Source organism: Ranitomeya variabilis, chromosome 4, assembly GCF_051348905.1.
Source record: "Ranitomeya variabilis isolate aRanVar5 chromosome 4, aRanVar5.hap1, whole genome shotgun sequence".
In the NCBI taxonomy this organism is placed as follows: domain Eukaryota; kingdom Metazoa; phylum Chordata; class Amphibia; order Anura; family Dendrobatidae; genus Ranitomeya; species Ranitomeya variabilis.
This window is the reverse complement of record NC_135235.1, coordinates 588,083,599-588,103,362: the sequence shown is the minus strand read 5'-3', so window position 1 is coordinate 588,103,362 and position 19,764 is coordinate 588,083,599. Positions and strand designations below refer to the sequence as shown.

The following is a 19,764-nucleotide window of genomic DNA, read 5'->3' as shown; positions in this document are numbered from 1 at the left end:
TCTGAATGAGTCCATGACGATGGCTATTCAGATCGATAGGCGTCTGCGGGAGCGCAAACCTGTGCACCATTTGGCGGTGTCTACTGAGAAAACGCCAGAAAATATGCAATGTGATAGAATTCTGTCCAGAAGCGAGCGGCAGAATTTTAGACGAAAAAATGGGTTGTGCTTCTATTGTGGTGATTCAACTCATGTTATATCAGCATGCTTTAAGCGTACTAAGAAGCCTGACAAGTCTGTTTCAATTAGCACTTTACAGTCTAAGTTTATTCTATCTGTGACCCTGATTTGTTCTTTGTCATCTATTACCGCGGACGCCTATGTCGACTCTGGCGCTGCTTTGAGTCTTATGGATTGGTCCTTTGCCAAACGCTGTGGGTATGATTTGGAGCCACTGGAGGCTCCGATACCTCTGAAAGGGATTGACTCCACCCCATTGGCTAGTAATAAACCACAATACTGGACACAAGTGACTATGCGTGTTAATCCGGATCACCAGGAGGTTATTCGCTTTCTGGTGCTGTATAATCTACATGATGTTTTGGTGCTGGGATTGCCATGGCTGCAATCTCATAACCCAGTCCTCGACTGGAGAGCTATGTCTGTGTTAAGCTGGGGATGTAAAGGAACTCATGGGGACGTACCTTTGGTTTCCATTTCATCAGCTATTCCCTCTGAGATTCCTGAATTCTTGTCTGACTTTCGTGACGTTTTTGAAGAACCCAAGGTTGGTTCACTACCTCCGCACCGGGAGTGCGATTGTGCCATAGACTTGATTCCGGGTAGTAAATACCCTAAGGGTCGTTTATTTAATCTGTCTGTGCCTGAACACGCTGCTATGCGAGAATATATAAAGGAGTCCTTGGAAAAGGGACATATTCGTCCTTCGTCATCTCCCTTAGGAGCCGGTTTTTTCTTTGTGTCTAAGAAAGACGGCTCTTTGAGGCCGTGTATTGATTATCGACTTTTGAATAAAATCACGGTTAAATATCAATATCCGTTACCACTGCTTACTGATTTGTTTGCTCGTATAAAGGGGGCCAAGTGGTTCTCTAAGATTGATCTCCGTGGGGCGTATAATTTGGTGCGAATCAAGCAGGGGGATGAGTGGAAAACCGCATTTAATACGCCCGAGGGCCATTTTGAGTATTTGGTGATGCCTTTTGGTCTTTCCAATGCCCCTTCAGTCTTCCAGTCCTTTATGCATGACATTTTCCGCGATTATTTGGATAAATTTATGATTGTGTATCTGGATGATATTCTGATTTTTTCGGATGACTGGGACTCTCATGTCCAGCAGGTCAGGAGGGTTTTTCAGGTTTTGCGGTCTAATTTCTTGTGTGTGAAGGGTTCTAAGTGTGTTTTTGGGGTTCAAAAGATTTCTTTCTTGGGATACATTTTTTCCCCCTCTTCCATCGAGATGGATCCTGTCAAGGTTCAGGCTATTGGTGATTGGACGCAACCCTCTTCTCTTAAGAGTCTTCAGAAATTTTTGGGCTTTGCTAACTTTTATCGTCGATTTATTGCTGGTTTTTCTGATGTTGTAAAACCATTGACTGATTTGACTAAGAAGGGTGCTGATGTTGCTGATTGGTCCCCTGATGCTGTGGAGGCCTTTCGGGAGCTCAAGCGCCGCTTTTCTTCCGCCCCAGTGTTGCGTCAGCCTGATGTTGCTCTTCCTTTTCAGGTTGAGGTCGACGCTTCTGAAATCGGAGCTGGGGCGGTGTTGTCGCAGAGAAGTTCCGACTGCTCCGTGATGAGACCTTGTGCCTTTTTTTCCCGTAAATTTTCGCCCGCCGAGCGGAATTATGATATTGGGAATCGGGAGCTTTTGGCCATGAAGTGGGCTTTTGAGGAGTGGCGTCACTGGCTTGAGGGGGCCAGACATCAGGTGGTGGTATTGACTGACCACAAAAATTTAATTTACCTTGAGTCTGCCAGGCGCCTGAATCCTAGACAGGCGCGCTGGTCGTTGTTTTTCTCTCGGTTTAATTTTGTGGTGTCGTACCTACCGGGTTCTAAGAATGTTAAGGCGGATGCCCTTTCTAGGAGTTTTGAGCCTGACTCCCCTGGTAATTCTGAGCCCACAGGTATCCTTAAAGATGGAGTGATATTGTCTGCCGTTTCTCCAGACCTGCGGCGGGCCTTGCAGGAGTTTCAGGCGGATAGACCTGATCGTTGCCCACCTGGTAGACTGTTTGTTCCTGATGATTGGACCAGTAGAGTCATCTCTGAGGTTCATTCTTCTGCGTTGGCAGGTCATCCTGGAATCTTTGGTACCAGGGATTTGGTGGCAAGGTCCTTCTGTTGGCCTTCCCTGTCACGAGATGTGCGAGGCTTTGTGCAGTCTTGTGACGTTTGTGCTCGGGCCAAGCCTTGTTGTTCTCGGGCTAGTGGATTGTTGTTGCCCTTGCCTATCCCGAAGAGGCCTTGGACGCACATCTCGATGGATTTTATTTCGGATCTGCCTGTTTCTCAGAAGATGTCTGTCATCTGGGTGGTGTGTGACCGTTTCTCTAAGATGGTCCATCTGGTTCCCTTGCCTAAGTTGCCTTCTTCTTCCGAGTTGGTTCTTCTGTTTTTTCAAAATGTTGTTCGTTTGCATGGTATTCCTGAGAATATCGTTTCTGACAGAGGGACCCAATTCGTGTCTAGATTTTGGCGGGCATTCTGTGCTAGGATGGGCATAGATTTGTCTTTTTCGTCTGCTTTCCATCCTCAGACTAATGGCCAGACCGAGCGGACTAATCAGACCTTGGAGACATATTTGAGGTGTTTTGTGTCTGCGGATCAGGATGATTGGGTTGCTTTTTTGCCTTTGGCGGAGTTCGCCCTCAATAATCGGGCCAGCTCTGCCACCTTGGTGTCCCCGTTTTTCTGTAATTTGGGGTTTCATCCTCGATTTTCCTCCGGTCAAGTGGAATCTTCGGATTGTCCTGGAGTGGATGCTGTGGTGGAGAGGTTGCATCAGATTTGGGGGCAGGTGGTGGACAATTTGAAGTTGTCCCAGGAGAAGACTCAGCTTTTTGCCAACCGCCGTCGTCGTGTTGGTCCTCGGCTTTGTGTTGGGGACTTGGTGTGGTTGTCTTCTCGTTTTGTCCCTATGAGGGTTTCTTCTCCTACGTTTAAGCCTCGGTTCATCGGCCGTACAAGATATTGGAGATTCTTAACCCTGTGTCCTTCCGTTTGGACCTCCCTGCATCCTTTTCGATTCATAATGTTTTTCATCGGTCATTGTTGCGCAGGTATGAGGTACCGGTTGTGCCTTCCGTTGAGCCTCCTGCTCCGGTGTTGGTTGAGGGTGAGTTGGAGTACGTTGTGGAAAAGATCTTAGACTCTCGTGTTTCCAGACGGAGACTCCAGTATCTGGTCAAATGGAAGGGATACGGTCAGGAGGATAATTCTTGGGTCACTGCCTCTGATGTTCATGCCTCCGATTTTGTCCGTGCCTTTCATAGGGCTCATCCTGATCGCCCTGGTGGTTCTGGTGAGGGTTCGGTGCCCCCTCCTTGAGGGGGGGGTACTGTTGTGAAATTGGATTCTGGGCTCCCCCGGTGGCCACTTGTGGAATTGAACTTGTGTGCATCATCCCCTCTGTTCACCTGCTCCTATCAGGATGTGGGAGTCGCTATATAACCTTGCTCCTCTGTCAGTTTCTTGCCGGTCAACAATGTAATCAGAAGCCTTCTGTGCTTGTTCCTGCTACTAGACAACTCCCAGCTAAGTTGGACTTTTGTCCTTTTGTGTTTTTGCATTTTGTTCCTGTTCACAGCTGCTGTTTCGTTACTGTGTCTGGAAAGCTCTTGTGATCGGAAATTGCCACTCTGGTGTTATGAGTTAATGCTAGAGTCTTAAAGGAATTTCTGGATGGTGTTTTGATAGGGTTTTCTGCTGACCATGAAAGTGTCCTTTCTGTCTTCCTGCTATCTAGAAAGCGGACCTCGATTTTGCTAATCCTATTTTCATACTACGTTTGTCATTTCATCTGAAATCACCGCCAATATATGTGGGGGCCTCTGTCTGCCTTTTGGGAAAATTTCTCTAGAGGTGAGCCAGGACTGTCTTTTCCTCTGCTAGGATTAGGTAGTTCTCCGGCTGGCGCTGGGCATCTAGGGTTAAAAAACGTAGGCATGCTACCCGGCCACTTCTAGTTGTGCGGCAGGTTTAGTTCATGGTCAGTATAGTTTCCATCTTCCAAGAGCTAGTTCTCATATATGCTGGGCTATGTTCTCTCGCCATTGAGAATCATGACAGTCTCCTACCTCCTTCTCCCTGCAGGCCCCAGATCCAAAATGGCTGTGGGGCTGCTTCCGGGTCCTGCAGGGAAGTGGCTTACAAGCGCCTGCTCAGAGCAGGCGCTGGTAAGCCAGGAGCACTGCCTGTCAGATCGCTGATCTGACACAGTGCTGTGCAAAGTGTCAGATCAGCGATCTGACACTATAGTGTGATGTTCCCCCCTGGGGCAATGTAAAAAAGTAAAAAAAAAAATATTTACATGTGTAAAAAAAAATAAAAAATCCCAAATAAAGAAAAAAATATATATATTGTTCCAATAAATACATTTTTTTAATCTAAATTTAAAAAAAACAATAAAAGTGCACATATTTAGTATTGCCGCATCCGTAATGACCCGACATATAAAACTGTCCCACTAGTTAACCCCTTCAGTGAACACCATAAAAAAAGGGGCAAAAAACAACGCTTTATTATCATATCGCCAAGCAAAAAGTGGAATAACACGCGATCAAAAAGACGGATATTAATAACCATGGTACCGCTGAAAATGTCATCTTGTCCCACAAAAATGATCCGCCATACAGCGTCGTCAGCGAAAAAATAAAAAAGTTATAGTCCTCAGAATGAAGCAATGCAAAAATAATTATTTTTTATATCAAATAGTTTTTATCGTATAAAAGCGGTAAAACATAAAAAAATTATAAATTAGATATCGCTGTAATCATACTGACCCGAAGAATAAAACTGCTTTATCAATTTTACCAAGCGTGGAACGGTATAAATGCCCCCCAAAAGAAATTCATGAATAGCTGGTTTTTGGTCATTCTGCCTCACAAAAATCGGAATAAAAAGCGATAAAAAAAATGTCACGTGCCCCAAAATGGTTCCAATAATAACGTCAACTCGTCCCGCAAAAAACAAGACCTTACATGCCTCTGTGGACCAAAATATGGAAAAATTATAGCTCTCAAAATGTGGAGACACACAAACTATTTTTTGCAATAAAAAGCGTCTTTTAGTGTGTGACAGCTGCCAATCATAAAAATCCGCTAAAAAACCCGCTATAAAAGTAAATCAAACCCCCCTTAGTTAGGGAAAAATAATAACATTTTAAAAATGTATTTATTTCCATTTTCCCATTAGGGTTAGGGTTAGGGTTGGGGCTAAAGTTAGGGTTGGGGCTAGGGTTATGGTTGGGGATAGGGTTAGGGTTACAGTTAGGGTTGGGGCTAAAGTTAGGGTTGGGGCTAAAGTTAGGGTTGGGGCTAACGTTAGGGATAGGGTTGGGGCTAAAGTTAGGGTTAGGGTTACATTTAGGGTTGGGGCTAAAGTTAGGGTTGGGGCTAAAGTTAGGGTTTGGATTACATTTACGGTTGGGATTAGGGTTGGGATTAGGGTTACGGGTGTGTCAGGGTTAGGGGTGTGGTTAGGGTTACCGTTGGGATTAGGGTTAGGGGTGTGTTTGGATTAGGGTTTCAGTTAGAATTGGGGGGTTTCCACTGTTTAGCACATCAGGGGCTCTCCAAACGCGACATGGCGTCCGATCTCAATTCCAGCCAATTCTGTGTTGAAAAAGTAAAACAGTGCTCCTTCCCTTCCGAGCTGTCCCGTGAGCCCAAACAGGGGTTTACCCCAACATATGGGGCATCAGCGTACTCAGGACACATTGGACAACAACTTTTGGGGTCCAATTTCTCCTGTTACCCTTGGGAAGATACAAAACTGGGGGCTAAAAAACAATTTTTGTAGAAAAAAAGATTTTTTATTTTCATGGCTCTGCGTTATTAACTGTAGTGAAACACTTGGGGGTTCAAAGTTCTCACAACACATCTAAATAAGTTCCCTGGGGGGTCTAGTTTCCAATATGGGGTCACTTGTGTGGGGTTTCTACTGTTTAGGTACATCATGGGCTATTCAAATGCAACATGACACCTGCAGACCAATCCATCTAAGTCTGCATTTGACAGCGCTCCTTCCCTTCCGAGCTCTGCCATGCGCCCAAACGGTGGTTCCCCCTCACATATGGGGTATCAGCGTACTCAGGACAAATTGGACAACAACTTTTGGGGTCCAATTTCTCCTGTTACCCTTGGGAAAATACAAAACTGGGGGCTAAAAAATAATTTTTGTGGAAAAAAAATAATTTTTATTTTCACGGCTCTGTGTTATAACCTTCTGTGAAGCACTTGGTGGGTGAAAGTGCTTACTACACATCTAGATAAATTCCTTAAGGGGTCTACTTTCCAAAATGGTGTCACTTGTGGGGGGTTTCAATGTTTAGGCACATCAGGGGCTCCTCAAACGCGACATGGCATCCTATCTCAATTCCAGTCAATTTTGCATTGAAAACTCAAATGGCGCTCCTTCCCTTCCGAGCTCTGCCGTGCGCCCAAACAGTAGTTTACTTCCACATATGGGGTATCAGCGTACTCAAGACAAATTGCTCAACAACCTTTGGGGTCCAATTTCTTCTGTTACACTTGGGAAAATAAAAAATTTGGGGCAAAAATATCATTTTTGTGAAATAATATGATTTTTTATTTTTACGGCTCTGCATTGTAAACTTCTGTGAAGCACTTGGTGGGTTAAAGTGCTTACCACACATCTAGATAAGTTCCTTAGGGGGTCTACTTTCCAAAATGGTGTCACTTGTGGGGGGTTTCAATGTTTAGGCACATCAAGGGCTCTCCGAACGCGACATGGCGTCCTATCTCAATTCCAGTCAATTTTGTATTGAAAAGTCAAATGGCGCTCCTTCACTTCCGAGCTCTGCTGTGCACCCAAACAGTGGTTTACCCCTACATATGGGGTATCAGCGTACTCAGGATAAATTGCACAACAATTTTTGGCATACAATTTCTCCTGTTACCCTTGGTAAAATAAAACAAATTGGAGCTGAATAAATTTTTTGTGAAAAAAAATTAAGTGTTCATTTTTTTTTATTATTCTGAAAAGTTCCCAGGCTCGAGTTCATATGAGTTCATCCAGCAGGGGGCGCATCACCGCGACTTGAGGTAACTACAGTACATTCCCCTGCACTCCATTCATTCACCAAGTTTTACAGGCAGGAGCACAGCTGCATTAGCAGTGCTCCTCGGTGTAAAATGATTTAACCCCTTCAGATGGATTTACAGCGTGGGACAAGACTGAACGACAGAAGGTATAGAATATTGTTGTTTGTTTTGTTTAACTTTATTTCAGGTGACAAGGGTCTTCAGGTGGATTAAGAGTATAATAAAATATTAAAACACCACGTGTCTTTATTTCATTAAAATACTTTTTAATAATGTGTGTGTTTTATTAACCATTTTGTACTATTGGATTAATAAAGGATAGGTGTCATAATTGACGCCTCTCCATTATTAAGCTGGCTTAATGTCACCTTACAATAGCAAGGTGATATTAACCCTTCATTACCCTATATCCCACCTCTACATGGGAGTGAGAAGAGAGTGGCCAAGTGCCAGAATAGGCGCATCTTCCAGATGTGCCTCTTCTGGGGTGGCTGGGGGCAGATGTTTTTAGCCAGGGGTGGTCCTATAACCATGGTCCCTCTCTAGGCTATTAATATCTGCCCTCGGTCACTGGCTTTCCCACTCTGGCGGAGAAAATTGCGCGGGAGCCCACGCCAATTTTTTCCGGGATTTAACCCTTTAATTGCTAGAGACCACAAATTTTACACAGAGACACTTGGTACATTAGTAAAGAGGAATATGTAATAAAAGAAGGGATATGAGATGGTTTACTGTATGTAAACCATGTTTCATACCCTGTCGGGTTTGTGAAGGAGATAGCAAAAGCCGGCAATTGAATTACCGTTTTTTTGCTATCTTCTCTTCTATTTTCTGAATTAAATATAAATATATATATATATATGTGTCTCACTGACATATATATATATATATATATATATATATATATATATATATATATGTATATACTAGATGGTGGCCCGATTCTAACGCATCGGGCATTCTAGAATATGCATGTCCATGTAGTATATTGCCCAGTTACGTAGTATACAGCACAGAGCCACGTAGTATATTGCCCAGTGACGTAGTATATTGCCCAGCCATGTAGTATATTGCCCAGTTACATTGTATATTGCCCAGTGATGTAGTATACAGCACAGAGCCACGTAGTATATTACACAGCCCATGTAGTATATTGCCCAGTAGTTACGTCGTATATTGCCCAGCGACGTAGTATATTGCCCAGCTACGTAGTATATTGCCCAGCCACGTATGACACAGGTTAAAAAAATAAAAAATAAACATATACTCACCTTCTGCAGGCGCGTTGTAGCTCTGTTGCCTGTGTGGGGTGCAGGCGGCAGCTTCCGGTCCCAGGGTGTGATGACGTCGCAGTCACGTGACCGTGTCGCGGTCACATGACCGTGACGTCACGGCAGGTCCTTGTCGCGCAGGAACTGTGATGACGTCGCGGTCACATGACCGTGTAGCGGTCACATGACCGTGACGTCACGGCAGGTCCTTTCCGCGCAGGCGCACAGGACTTGTGATGATGTCGCGGTCACATGACCGTGACGTCATGGCAGGTCCTTCTGCCAGACCATCCTTGCCACCTGAACGTGCCGCTTGCATCGCGAGGAGCGGGAAAGGCGGCGTAGGTGAGTATATAATCATTTTTTATTTTATTTTTATTATTTTTAACATTAGATGTTTTTACTATTGACGCTGCATAGGCTGCGTCAATAGTAAAAAACTTGGTCACACAGGGTTAATAGCAGCGGTAACGGAGTGCGTTACCCGCGGCATAACGCGGTCCGTTACCGCCGGCATTAACCCTGTGTGAGCGGTGACCGGAGGGGTGTATGCGGGCGCCGGGCAGTGAGTGCGGGGAGTAAGGAGTGGCCATTTTCTTCCGGACTGTGCGCGTCGCTGATTGGTCGTGCCAATGGTCATGGGCGTTTTGCCACGACCAATCAGCGACTTTGCTTCCATGACATACAGAGGCTGCGACCAATGAATATCCGCGACAGACAGACAGAAAGACGGAAGTGACCCTTAGACAATTATATAGTAGATACCTATTCTATGTGTACACATTTATTCTACCTATTCTATTCTGTCAGTGTGATTTTACTGTACACTGCACTGAATTGCCGGCTTTTCTCTAGAACACCGATGCGAATTTCTTGCAAGTCACACGCATGGTCCGTGTGTAATCCGTACTTTTCTCGCCCTCATAGACTTTAATTGGCGGATTTTTTGCGCAATACGCTGACAAACGCAGCATGCTGCAATTTTCTACGCCCGTAACATACCGTATATTACGGATGTGTAATATACGGCAGATAGGAGCTGGGCCATAGAGAATCATTGGGCCGTGCGCAATGCGTATTTTCTGGACGTATTTTCTGCGCTCATACGTCCGTAAAACTCGCTAGTGTGACGCCGGCCTCATAGTGACTTCAAATATGATGTAGTCCCTAAAAAAAAAAATGGTGTTGTAAAAATGAGAAATTGCTGGTCAACTTTTAACCCTTATAACTCCCTAAAAAAAAATGTTGGTTCCAAAATTGTGCTGATGTAAAGTAGACATGTGGGAAATGTTAATGTTGTGTGATATATCTCTGTGATTTAAGGGCATAAAAATTCAAAGTTGGAAAATTGCGAAATTTTCAAAATTTTCGCCAAATTTCCGTTTTTGTCACAAATAAACGCAGGTAATAACAAATAAATTTTACCACTAGTATGAAGTACTATATGTCACGAGAAAACTGTCAGAATCATCAGGATCCGTTGAAGCGTTCCAGAGTTATAACCTCATAAAGGGACAGTGGTCAGAATTGTAAAAATTGGCCCGGTCATTAACGTGCAAACCACCCTTGGGGGTAAAGGGGTTAAAGCAGCGTCGGTCCCCACTGACCGAATACCACAGGTGGTGTCACTAACATAAACCTTATCCCTTTAAAGACCTTTCCCCTTTTACATGGGCGCCCAGGGCCACGGACCGGGTCACAGCCACCGTGACATCCCCTGTGAACACCGGACCAGGCACCGAGTAACCCCCTTGCCCTGATGGGGCGCACCACACAAACAATCAGATTTGTTTTCCAGTACCATCTCTATGCTGATGACACCCAATTATACACCTCCTCTCCTGACATCACGCCTGCCTTTTTAGAAAACACCAGTGATTGTCTTACCGCTGTCTCCAACATCATGTCCTCCCTCTATCTGAAACTGAACCTATCAAAAACTGAAATCCTTGTGTTTCCTCCCTCTACTAACCTACCTTTGCCTGACATTGCCAAATCCGTGTGTGGTTCCACCATTACTCCCAAGCTGTTTATCTAAATGTTTATTGTTATGCTTAATGTTTATTGTCTGTACAAGTCCCCTCTAAAATGTAAAGTGCTGCGGAATATGTTGGCGCTATAGAAATAAAATTATTATTATTATAATTATAATACTGCTCCCTATGTACGAGAATATTACTACTATAATACTGCCCCCTATGTATAAGAAAATAACTACTATAATACTGCCCTATGTACAAGAATATAACTACTATAATACTGCCCCCTATGTACAAGAATATAACTACTATAATACTGCTCCCTATGTACAAGTATATAACTACTATAATACTGCTCCTATGTACAAGAATATAACCACTATAATACTGCCCCATATGTACAAGAATATAACTACTATAATACTGCTCCCTATGTGCAAGAATATAACTACTATAATGCTGCCCCATATGTACAAGAATAGTACTACTATAATACTGCTCCCTATGTACAAGAATATAACTACTATAATACTGTCTATATACAAGATTATAACTACTATAATACTGCCCCATATGTACAAGAATAGAAATACTATAATACTGCCTCTATGTACAAGAATAGAACTACTATAATACTGCTCCTATGTACAATAGAACTGCTATAATACTGCCTCAATGTTCAAGAATGTAGGAACAGGAGCAGGGAAACACTGCAGTAGTGATCAACAAGAGGATGTTCAGCACTTCCTTCGATAAGACCTCATTCCTTTATTACTCTTAGGAAAAATCCGTAATGTAAAGCGATATGTACGAGCACCATGTATGTCGTTAGGTCATTCCCTGCATCATCTTATATACAACTTGACCAATCACAAATGACATCCTCTCTTTGATCACTATTTACTGTGTATATTACTTCATGTCTGGTATCTTCAGTTCATTTTCTTTGGTTTATGGCCACTTTAAGGAAACCTCTCTAGATCTCTGCATAGAAGAGAGGTTGGAGGTTCAGTCTATCCCATCCAGGTGGAGCAGGATCTATAAATCCTCATGTGGGGGACCTATCAGAATCTCCCCCCACCCCTGCAGCCTCTGATTTTATTACCATGACTCTATCTCAGAAGTATTCTTGCAGTAAACAGAACTAATTTGCCCCCTCGCCTCCTTTTTCTTCCTTCAAACAGCTGTTGACATCTGTAATTCAGGAACAATCATGAACTTTCCTACACTGCGTCTGGCTGTAAACACATCACAAATCAGCAGCAAGCAGGGACTGAAGGTACAAGTCCTCCCCAACAGCTACATGAGGTCGCTTCACGTGACCTCTGTGGGATCTTTTTATCATTCCATGATTTTTAAAGGGGAACTCCACTCTAAAACTGCAAGTCAGCCTTCTCAATCTGAAGCCTAAAACTTTGTACACTGATTCTTTGTGTCCTGAAACTGCAGCGCTTCTTGTAACATGGAGCAGGGCGATATTCATGGGCAAGATACTGGTCTATTATGCCCGACACGTTACATGAAGATAGGGGACCTGGCTGGGTGTGTGGACTTGTACTGTGGGGCGCTACGCCCGTGCAGGCTGCATGCCGGTGACTTCGACTGTCCAGTTCAATGAGGGAGACCACCACTAAAAAATAAACTTTTTTACTGAACAATAACTTGATGGGAATTATGTGCAAAACATAGCGAGTGCACAGCTTCCTTCACAATACGAAGCATTTTACACACAGTCTCAGTTCCTTCCTCTGAACTCACTTGAACTCTTTTTCCATTGGCTCACCTGTCTTCACCACCACCCAGCACACTACTACAGTCCAGTTAGTGAGTCCTAGCTCAACCTGTGGTTCCGCATCCTCCTCCTTAAAGGAACTAGTTCACTATTTAACTTCTCTACTTCTGACGCCTTGGAACTTGCGCCCATGGCACTCTTTGTCTCACGTTCCCTGTTACATCCTAGCCCGTTACCTCTCTGAGTTATAAACTCAGGGCTATACTGCTAGCCGTCCTGTCCTAGGCCCCGTCTCTAGTCAATCACGCTGTCCTTCCTCCACTTTTCTCTCTCTTCCTCTTCTCAGCATTGTGCTATCCTCTAATTCAGTCTCCACTCACATTTGGGACACCCACATCATACAGCTTTGCTGATTAGTCAGACCTTCAATCTGCTTCTGTGGCATGCTGGGCCCTATCTAATGCCCTGACAGGAAACTGCTTCTGTCCCTTCACCTTAGCCCCTCACACTCTGGGCGAGTCCCAAACATTAACCCTAACTCTCCATACTGTCAGGCAAAATACAAAACCAACACCAATAATGCATGTGATAATACACATTACAGCCATTCTCATGTCTTCAAGGGGGGATGTGGGTGGAATATCCTTCTCCATACACAATCTCCTCAAGCTGGATTAACTTAAAAAATGATGTGTAGAAAGGTAAGGCAGTGCACTGTACAGGAGGATGAACTTGATATGACTAGTTCAAAACAACTACCTGGACAGTAGTCACCCTAACAGCCTCCCTTAATGCTTACTAGGCAATATGAATAATACCAGAAGAGGGGGTTTATCATTTATGAAAAGCTACATCCCAATGGTCTACCACGAGAGTGGATCTCTCGATGAGGACAACCAGTCTACAGAACATGGTCAGTAAGAGATGTGAAAATCAGTCACAGAACAAGCTGGTCTAGATTAAACAGATCTTGCAATGAGAATACCAGTTCTTGGCATTCAGCTGGCATTACCGATGGTCTCCCACCATGATCAGAGGTCAATTGAAGGGTTTATCCATCATCATGTAATTTACAGAAGAGGCAGCGATCAAATGCCCAGCCCTTTTTCCACAAAGCTGGACCAGACCATTGTGGTATTCCCAGCCCCTGGACCCCCAGCAATGTGACTGGTCAGAAGTACACGGCTTTAGCACAATTTGTTAACTGTATCTCATAATATCTCTCAGCTATAAGTTTCTCTTAGGCCAAAGTGCAACCATTCTGTAACCGGTGATCAGAGACAGTCATGCTTCCAAGAGGTGATAGTCATATTACCTCTATAGTGTGACCCGAGTGCCCCCATGAAGGGGTTAACATGCTATTTCCAGTCATGAGTGGGATTCAGTGGTCCATGTAAGTTGCCTGTGTCACTTTGTATTAGTTCCAGTGATGTGGGTTCCCAGCACTGAGAAAGGTCAGAGAACTGGTGGGGGGAGGTGTCAGACTGGAGTTACTGGTTTTCTTTTCAAAGACAATCTTGAACTGTGCTACCCTGTAAGAAGCTGATGTACAGCCTGAGTTATCCACGTAGGAATTCCAGTCTGAAATGACTTCCTACCTGGGGTAGTGATGCCCAATAAGCAGCCAGGGTGCCACAAGCTCAATGTATGTGTGATATGCTGCCTATGCCCCAGCAGAAAACGTGATATTGTCCTATACCCCAAGTGTCATTGTCCAGTTCTCCAAATGTCAGTATCATTAACCGGTACCCCAAGTTTCAGTGTATCTTTATCATGTACCCCAAGTGTCAGTGTTATTGTCCTGTACCCCAAGTGTTATTATTCTGTATCCCATGTCATTGTCCTGTGCCAGTGTCATTATACTGTATCCCAAGAGTCAGTGTCATTGTCCTGTACCCCAAGTGTCAGTGTTATTGTCCTGTACCCCAAGTGTTATTATTCTGTATCCCAAGAGTCAGTGTCATTGTCCTGTATCCCAAGTGTCAGTGTCATTGTCCTGTACCCCAAGTGTCAGTGTTATTGTCCTGTACCCCAAGTGTTATTATTCTGTATCCCAAGAGTCAGTGTCATTGTCCTGTATCCCAAGTGTCAGTGTCATTGTCCTGTATCCCAAGTGTCAGTGTCATTGTCCTGTATCCCAAGAGTCAGTGTCATTGTTCTGTATCCCAAGTGTCAGTGTCATTGTTCTGTACCCCAAGTGTCAGTGTCATTATCCTGTATCCCAAGTGTCAGTGTCATTGTCCTGTACCCCAAGTGTCAGTGTCATTGTCCTGTATCCCAAGAGTCAGTGTCATTGTCCTGTATCCCAAGTGTCAGTGTCATTGTTCTGTACCCCAAGTGTCAGTGTTATTGTTCTGTATCCCAAGTGTCAGTGTCATTGTTCTGTAACCCAAGTGTCAGTGTCATTAACCAGTACTCCAAGTTTCAGGTTGTCAGTAACCTGTACCCCAAACATCATTATCCTGCACCCCATGTCAGTGTCCTGTACTCCATGTCAGTGTCCTGTGCCCCAAGTCTCAATGTCATTGCGCCTTACCCCAAATGTAAGAGCCATTATCCTTTCCCTGAAGTGTCTGTGTATTAAATCCTTAACTGCACACCCTTGTCACATTGTGGTCTGTTCATCAGATGGTTACGTGACCGAATGTTCTAGTACAACCCACTGAATAATTCTTCACATCTGATTACTTTCAGAGGGATGAATTACGGGTAGTGGAGGAATTTTACTCTTTGTAATGTAATCTAGTCATGACTGTATACGTCACATATATTCCATTGGGGACAAACCAGACCAAACACAACTTGATTTGCGCTGGGGTCTGAGAGAGGTGAAGGCTCAGCGGTCACATTTAAAATTCTTTAGTGAAGCATCTGGTGGAAATTTAGAAGGTCACAAAGCAGACGTTATTTTCAGAGTCACCTTACCCCATCATCAATCATTATTAGGTGGCTCCATGTTGGAGAGGTGGGTAATCTACGCCCATGGGACATGTGCAGGTCAGGGCGAACCTCTAAGTTACCCATAACTCATGTCAGTAGCAGCCAGAGTGAGGAAACACTTTCTCAATGTTCTTGCATCTGGATTAACCAATGAAGTACTGCCAGATGGTAGGACCAACTTCAGAGAGATCTCAACTCCATATAAGTGGCAAATGGAGCTCTGTACATTATGCTGCAGTGGTACATTATTTAGGGAGCGCAAAATACCTAGTTCCAAACATCTGTCCACTTAGGTCTAAAACATTGACACTGAAAATATCATCAACCTGCGGAAGGTCTTCCAACGAGACAATACTAGACTAGTAAGCACCATCTTGTTAATCCATCAAGACACTTGCATGTTGGATTAGCAGGATGTCCTTACCACCAGATACCATGGTCATGATTCATGTCAACGAGTTACCCATTGTAATTCATAGGAAACCAGTTGGCATAACTTGGCATCTCTAAATGGCCGCAAACCTACATCATCTTCGAAGGATCATCTATAGCCTCTTTATTCTAGCAGTCAGACACTGTGGTTCTTACAATGCCAATGACAGATCCCCCGAACCTTCATTCACTTTCAAGTTTTCGGTATCTTTGAGTAAAGCCTCCGACTAAAAAGGATACAAAACTTGATGATATATGTCTCCAATGGGTCTACCTTTATCTCAATTATAGTACCACTGCTTTATTGGGAAATCCACCATCCTACAGTGGGGGAAAGTAAAGATGCACCATTGACCATTTTTTCAAGTACCAATCGCTCATCCTGATCTAAACATTGAGATTCCCCATGACCTAAACATTTGCATTTCTGATGTCAATGACTCTTTACTTCTAGACTTCACATTCAGGTTCTCAGCTCAAGGAACACCATATACATTGTTCCTGATCTCCGAGCTATGTCAACCTGTCTCTTATGGAAATTAAGAGAAAGCCTGATCACATAACTCAGTGCCCTAGAGACGTGTGAGGGTCTCCAGTTAATGAACCTTCCCTTTGTCGGTAAATCCATCCAAAAATGTGACAATGGGATTGGTTTTAGTACCTCAAGATGTAAAGGAGACTGATTTATTTCCATTCTGTACAAGGACATGATTCTGCGGCTCTGACACCAGCAGCAGACAACCGCATTAGTATTGTCTTTGTTGCTATCTAGCACCTCATTTTGAGGAAGGTCTCATGTATGGACAGCTGGTGACATCAATCTGACGCAACAGGCCAAAGTCAAATGTCTTCAAATATCAATCTTCGTTTTGTGTTGACAGCTAGAAATAAGATTGGAAAATCGTCTAAATCCAAGAATACTGTGAACTCCAAACACAAGGCCGAATGTGAAGTGGATGTATGACTGCAGAATGTTTTATCTCCCTGTCTGTCCCAGAAAAAAGTACAGGACACATAATGATTGTGTATTGCTCATGGGGCAGAACTGAAGCTGGTTCTCAATCCTCGGCTGTGACGAGAAGCTATGTCCAGAATGAGACGAAACACGAGTGGACAGGACCTCAGTGGTTGGATGAGACAGGTGAGTGCAGGAGCTTGTTTTTCGCTGGTTGGATCGAATATGGCTGCGGATCTTCCTCACTATTAATGACATCCGCAGGTCCTGACCACCATGTTCCTGTATTTTTTAAGTATCACATTAGAGCTGTCGTCAAAATAGAGAACAGATATGGCAGTGAGCTGGGTGGGAGCGCAGCATGGCTTGGGAACTGTGTCCGGGTTTATAAAATGAACCTGTGTGGAGATGGAAAAGCAAATGCTGGTTATGAAGCACTTCACCCCTAAAGATAATACCCAGACAGAATGTATATTACTATATGTATATATGTTTATCTATTCCACATATTCCCCCTAAAGTCAGGGGGATCAGACTGACTGCAGTGTAAAAATGCAAGCGTAGGAGAGTCAGAAAGAAAATTATCAGCAAACCGCTGCTAGTCTGAGAGTTGCCTTAAAGGGATCCTGTCAGCAGGATTGTGCACAGTAACCTACAGACAGTGTCAGGTTGGCGCTGTTATACTGATTAAAATAATGCCTTGGTTGAAATCCGTCTTGTGATTGTCGTTTAATCTTTATTTGTAGTTTCCAGTTAATGATATTCTCGTGCTCCGGGGCGGCCCGTGGGCGGGGCTGTGGGCAGGGTCTTTCTGTGGTGCTCTGCTTAGATACTCATCTGTATGGGCTTATGACTGGTCACTGATCCCTCACTGACCTGACACCTATTTTCCATACTGTATAGAATATTGTGGAGTCACAAAAAAAAAAAAATGTAGCAAAATGTCGACGGCCCCAGCGCCTGTCCTGTAGCATGATAAAATGGATAATATGCCTACATGTATTCATGCTTTATTCCTATACTATCTTGGTGTAGAAAAAATAAATTATCATAATCAAAATGGCACCGACGGTGACGCCTGTGCAGCAGCATCTATCATTTTGATGAAGATAATTTTTTTTTACCTCACAATAGTGTAGGAATAAGGTATAAATGCATATAGCCCATGTATTATGTTACAGTGCATGAGCCACCGCCGCCATATTGATGAAGTTTATTTTTTTATTTTGTAACCCCACAATAATATATGGAGCATCAGTGACCTGTCATAAGCCCATAAGGATGAATATGAAAACAGAGCACCACATGAAGACCTGGCCCACAGCCCCGCCCACGGGCCGCCCTGGAGCACGAGCATATCATTAACTGAAAACTACAAATAAAGATTAAACAACAACCACAAGACTGATTTCATCAACCAAGGTATCATTTTAATCAGTATAACAGTGCCAACAGTGTATGTAGTCTGCTGACAGGTTCACTTTAAAGAGGTCAGCACAGAATGACTGTTCAAACAAAGAACAGGAACTAGGTGGACCCTTAGTGTGCCCAAACATTTACATGAATCTTCACACCTACTTGGTTTATCTATATCTCCACCCACTCTTCTTTGATTGACAGCTATGGCTTTATAGCGCAGGAGAAGAGCAGAGACAGATTAAAAAGAAGTAGGTAGGAAGGTACATTTAAATGTATAGCAGCACCAAGGGTGCACTGAGTGCCTGTGCTAGAAATGAACAGTCTTTCTGTGTCCCTTTAAAGGGTTATTTTCAAGTTGTCTCTTTCACCTCCTGGTCCCTGGCAGGGTGGGCTTTCCTCCTTGAGTGACAATGCTGGTGAGAAGCAGAGCTGTAGGATTAGTACAACTATAAAGCTCAGCACAAGTCCTGCTGTAACACTTTCAGCTATCAGTGGTTTGTTCTGAAATGTGCACTGTTATTAGTATATTTAGATATTGAGATAATAGGGCATTTTAACAAGTACAGAGTTCTGAACATTGGGAGCCGTGATTAGGAGAACTCGTCTAGGAGAAACCAATGCTGAGGCAAGGCGATTTTGCAAGATTTATAACAGCAGCTCTTTAGCATCTAAGAGGCAAGGGGAGTGAGGTGAGCAGATAACTGCTATGTAGAAATCAATGGGCTGGAAAAAGGTGGCTGGTATGTAAAGAGTTAACCTCTCTACTGGAATATAGCTACTGCACACTCTCAGTCTTGGTCTGGGCAGGTACTAGATTCCAGGCTCTGCAGACCCAGCTTTGCACTATGTAAGATAAAGTCTCTCATTGCAGGAGAATAACAGCAGCTAGAAAAAGCAAGGCAAGTCAATTGCAAACTTGACTATTTTAATGCTGTCTAACTTAAGCAATTTAATAACATGCGAATACACCTTTAATTATAGGGAGATGTCTAGAAATCTACATTAAAAAGATTGTTGAAAATTAGTAAAACAGGAGTGCTTTCTATCAAAACCAGTGCTAAATCTGTCTATAGGCCGTATTGTATAATGGCTCAGCCCCACCCATTTCAATAAGGCTCGGCAGCATTACCAGACATATTCCATTGACAGATATGGCACTGTTTCTGGAAGAACAACTTCAATATAGGGTATAAACATGTTAAGTTACTTTTTTTTTTTACTTAAACGCATGTAGTTTGGGTTAAAAATAATTTTTGCAATTGGGTTTCTTTAAGAATTTTGCAGTCTCTGGCTTTTAAAAAGGTTTTTGTTTCCAGAACATTGCTGGCTGCTCTGCTCTTTGTTGATAGGCTATAGAGCATATGACCGCTGCAGCCAATCATTGGGTTCAGCGGCTCACTCACACAATCTACATCAGTAGAGCTACTGAAGTCACTGATTCGCTGCAATGATCATGTGAGCTGTTGTTGTGACATTACTGCTACTGATATAACTGAGAATCCGTCAGTTTTGAATGATAGATTATAAATCTTATCTCCCTTCTTTTCAGCTCCTCTCAGCTGATTTGCGACCACATCAAAATTCAACTCAACTTCGATGTGGTCTGTGGTTACAAATCAGCAAATAAAAAAACAGATAAAAGGTGTTACAAACTCTGTGTCAGAATAGTAGAGTCCCAGTTAAAGGGGTTATTCACGACTGGACAACTTCTTTTCAATTTCCCTAATACGCCAAGTAAGATGAAAATAAGTACATTTGCCTCCCAGACCTGTTATGCTCCGAGCGC

The 19,764-nt window shown here is 43.5% G+C and overlaps 1 protein-coding gene across 1 annotated transcript in view; it reads right to left on the bottom strand.

Annotated features, from left to right (window-relative positions):
* Window positions 1–14,465: 14,465 nt before the first annotated feature.
* BMP7 (bone morphogenetic protein 7) overlaps window positions 14,466–19,764 on the bottom strand; it is a 150,292-nt gene continuing 144,993 nt past the window's right edge. The window contains exon 7 of the mRNA XM_077253139.1: window positions 14,466–16,957. Within this exon, the coding sequence (XP_077109254.1) occupies window positions 16,808–16,957 (150 nt within the window). The 3' untranslated portion in view covers window positions 14,466–16,807. The remainder of the gene's footprint in view (window positions 16,958–19,764) is intronic.